The 3,108-nt window shown below is 40.6% G+C and overlaps 1 protein-coding gene across 1 annotated transcript in view; it reads right to left on the reverse strand.

Moving 5' to 3' along the window:
* The window catches only part of KDM5B (lysine (K)-specific demethylase 5B), an 81,830-nt gene that overhangs the window by 42,687 nt on the left and 36,035 nt on the right, over positions 1–3,108 (reverse strand). The window contains exons 4-5 of the mRNA XM_011931773.1: positions 2,669–2,791; positions 1,122–1,292 (exon numbers count right to left, since the gene is read on the reverse strand). Coding sequence (XP_011787163.1) covers positions 1,122–1,223 — 102 coding nt within the window. The 5' untranslated portion in view covers positions 1,224–1,292; positions 2,669–2,791. The remainder of the gene's footprint in view (positions 1–1,121; positions 1,293–2,668; positions 2,792–3,108) is intronic.

Consider the following 3,108-nt stretch of genomic DNA (forward strand, 5'->3'; position numbering starts at 1 on the left):
AAAAAAAAAAAAGTGTTCACCTGGAATCAATAAGGGAAAGAGGGAAAAAAAACAAATCTACTGGATTTAAGCATTACAGATGGTGTGTTTGTGTGTGTATGGTATTAGGACAGGACTTTGGTTAGTGATTTACCCCTCAAAAACTGTTATTCTCTTCCTACCTCTCTACAGCACAGAAAACAATTCTTAAAATTATAGGGCTCACTGCTGTAGTCCTAAAATAACTCAAAGGGTGTGAGTGGATAATGACACCCCTCTTCTTTCTACCAAGGCATGGAAATAAACGGGAAGCTTTTATAGTATTGTTTCACTTACAAGTTTTTAAGTGAATAATTTCACAAATACCATTTTGTCAGAAATGAACATGGCTACATAGAAGAGGAATCCATTAGCTATGCAGCATTATAAAACCCCCTATCTTTTACCATATCAACATTCTGACAATCTCCTTAAAAATCTCAGCTGGCAAAAGAGAATAGGTAGGTAAGTTATTTCACAGCTTATACCTTCATATGACAGCCAGGAATACTTTAGCTACTTTAAATTTAAAGAGAATGCAAAGTTGTAACAAGTAGATAATAATCAACTCCTCAGCTTTTGACAGTAAAAAAATTTCCTCCACAATCTTATTCATTCCAGAAACAAAATTCTAAGTATAGTTGCTCTCAAAGTAGAACAAAAACACTAGAGGAAAAAGCACAAAACAAGGTATTTTTTGTTTCAGACGGAGTCTTGGAGTCTCACTCTTTGCCCAGGCTTGAGTGAAGTAGCACGATCTCGGCTCACTGCAACCTCCACCTTCCAGGTTCAAGCGAGTCTCCTGCCTCAGCCTCCCGAGTAGCTGGGATTACAGGCACCCACCACCATGCCCAGCTGATTTTTGTACTTTTAGTAGAGACGAGGTTTCGCCATGTTGGCCAGGCTGGTCTCAAACTCCTGTCCTCTGGTGATTCACCTCCCAAAGTGTTGGGATTACAGGAGTGAGCCACCGCGCCCTGACAAAACAAGGTCTTCTAAAACAAGGTCTCCCAAACACAATCAAGGCCTTTTCATTTTCCTGAAAAGACAATGTACTGATAAGTAGTAAGATAAAACAGGTTAAGGCTAGCCCCCAAACTTACCCTTAAGCTGTCTCCGGACAGGAATAAGTTGTAGGGGTTAAGGATTCGTTCATAATGCCCTCTGATATGGGAGCCCACTGCTTTGCCAGGAGCAAACCCCATCTTGGTGGCAATTTTGGTCCATTTTCTATCCTTGCAAACAACTGCAAATCCACCTTCTTCTGCAACTAACTGTTAAAATAGCAAAATTAGAAACAACTATATGGAGTCACTTCTAATCGCACCTAAGTATGACTCCAAGGGGAAAATATTTTTGGCTATGGTTATCTTTTAAAAACATGTTTTGCCAATCAAATATATATACACATATACATATACACACACACACACACATATATACTCACACACACATATATACACACTATTAATTTTAAGTTAGAAATTTTAAACATCTCTCTTGACAACATGGTCCATAAACATTTTGTCCCCTCTAAGCTACTTTTCACATCCCCAAAGCAATCATGTGGAAAGAACCAGGTTACCTAAAACTAAATCTCTACCAAAGAAGGGACTATAATACTTGGTCTTACTCTGGACTCTTAAATAAATCTCCAAAAACTGAAGACTAGGATGCATGCCAGCATGTTTGATGGAAAGAACGTAAAGTTCAGAATCAATTGGGCCTGGTATTGAATTATGGTTCAGCTTTTTTCCTTTTTTTTTCCCCCCTGAGACGGACTTTCTCGCTTGTTGCCCAGGCTGCAGTGCAATGGCGTAATCTTGGTTCACTGCAACATCTGCCTCCTGGATTCAGGCGATTCTCCTGCCTCAGCCTCCCAAGTAGCTGGGATTACAGGCATGTGCCACCACACCCAGTTAATTTTGCATTTTTAGTAGAGACGGGGGTTCGACATGTTGGTCAGGCTGGTCTCGAACTCCTGACCTCAGGTGATCCACCCGCCTCGACCTCCCAAAGTGCTGGGATTACAGGCATGAACCACCACGCCCGGCCATGGCTCAGCGCTTTTTAGCTTTTTATCACCCTGAGCCTCAGTTTCCTTATCTGTAAAAAAAAGAAATAGTTCGCAGAATTTTTGTAAAGTGTGAAAATGAGAAAAACAGGTGGCAGCAAAATATTCCACAAGGTTTCAAGACCTGGGAAGCAGAGCCTGATGATCCTCATCACTCAACTGACTTGAGAACCTCATTTTGCACATCTCAAAAAATAAGTTTCTTTGTTCTTTCTTTCTTTTTTGGGACAGCGTCTTGCTCAGTTACCCAGGCTGGAGTGCAGTGGTGCAGTCACAGCTTACTGCAGCCTCCACCTCCTGGGCTCAAGTGATCCTCCCTCCTTAGCCACCCAAATAGCTGGCACATGCCACCATGCCTGTCTAATTTTTTAATTTTTTGTAAAGACAGGGTTTCCCTATGTTACCCAGGCTGGTCTCAAGCAATCCTCCTCCCTTGACCTCCCAAAGTGCTGAGATTACAGGCACGAGCCATCTGGCTGAGCAGTAAATTCCTTTTTAAGGCAAAGAAGATCAAATTCATTCTGTCAGTAAGATTATTAAATGAGTAAGATGGTAAGATGATCATTAGCCCATTACCTTATTAAGCTGAAATAAGTCCAAGATTTTCCTCTCCACATGTGGAATTTTCAGAGTACTTCCCTGTAACTCCCAGTACTTCGCGATCTGGTCCAAGAAATTCAATTTTACTCGAGTTTGAGCCTAAAAGACAAAGAATTGATTGAGTTTTCATCTCATTTAGCTTATTTTAAAGCTCCCATTACCTGCCCATGTGACATTTTCTTTCACAGAATATTTAAGTACAATACCACTTAAATAAATTTTTTTTAAATTTAATGCTCTTCAGCAGAATCATATAATACCACTTTCTAAATTCAATGAGAAACAGCCAAGAATACAGAAAATATAGCTGGTTAAATAATTATACATGGCCGGCTGGGTGCGGTGGTTCACGCCTGTAATCCCAACACTTTGGGAGGCCGAGGCAAATGAATCACAAAGTCAGGAGTTCAAGACCA

The sequence above is a fragment of the Colobus angolensis genome, unplaced genomic scaffold (assembly GCF_000951035.1).
Source record: "Colobus angolensis palliatus isolate OR3802 unplaced genomic scaffold, Cang.pa_1.0 Scaffold91, whole genome shotgun sequence".
In the NCBI taxonomy this organism is placed as follows: domain Eukaryota; kingdom Metazoa; phylum Chordata; class Mammalia; order Primates; family Cercopithecidae; genus Colobus; species Colobus angolensis.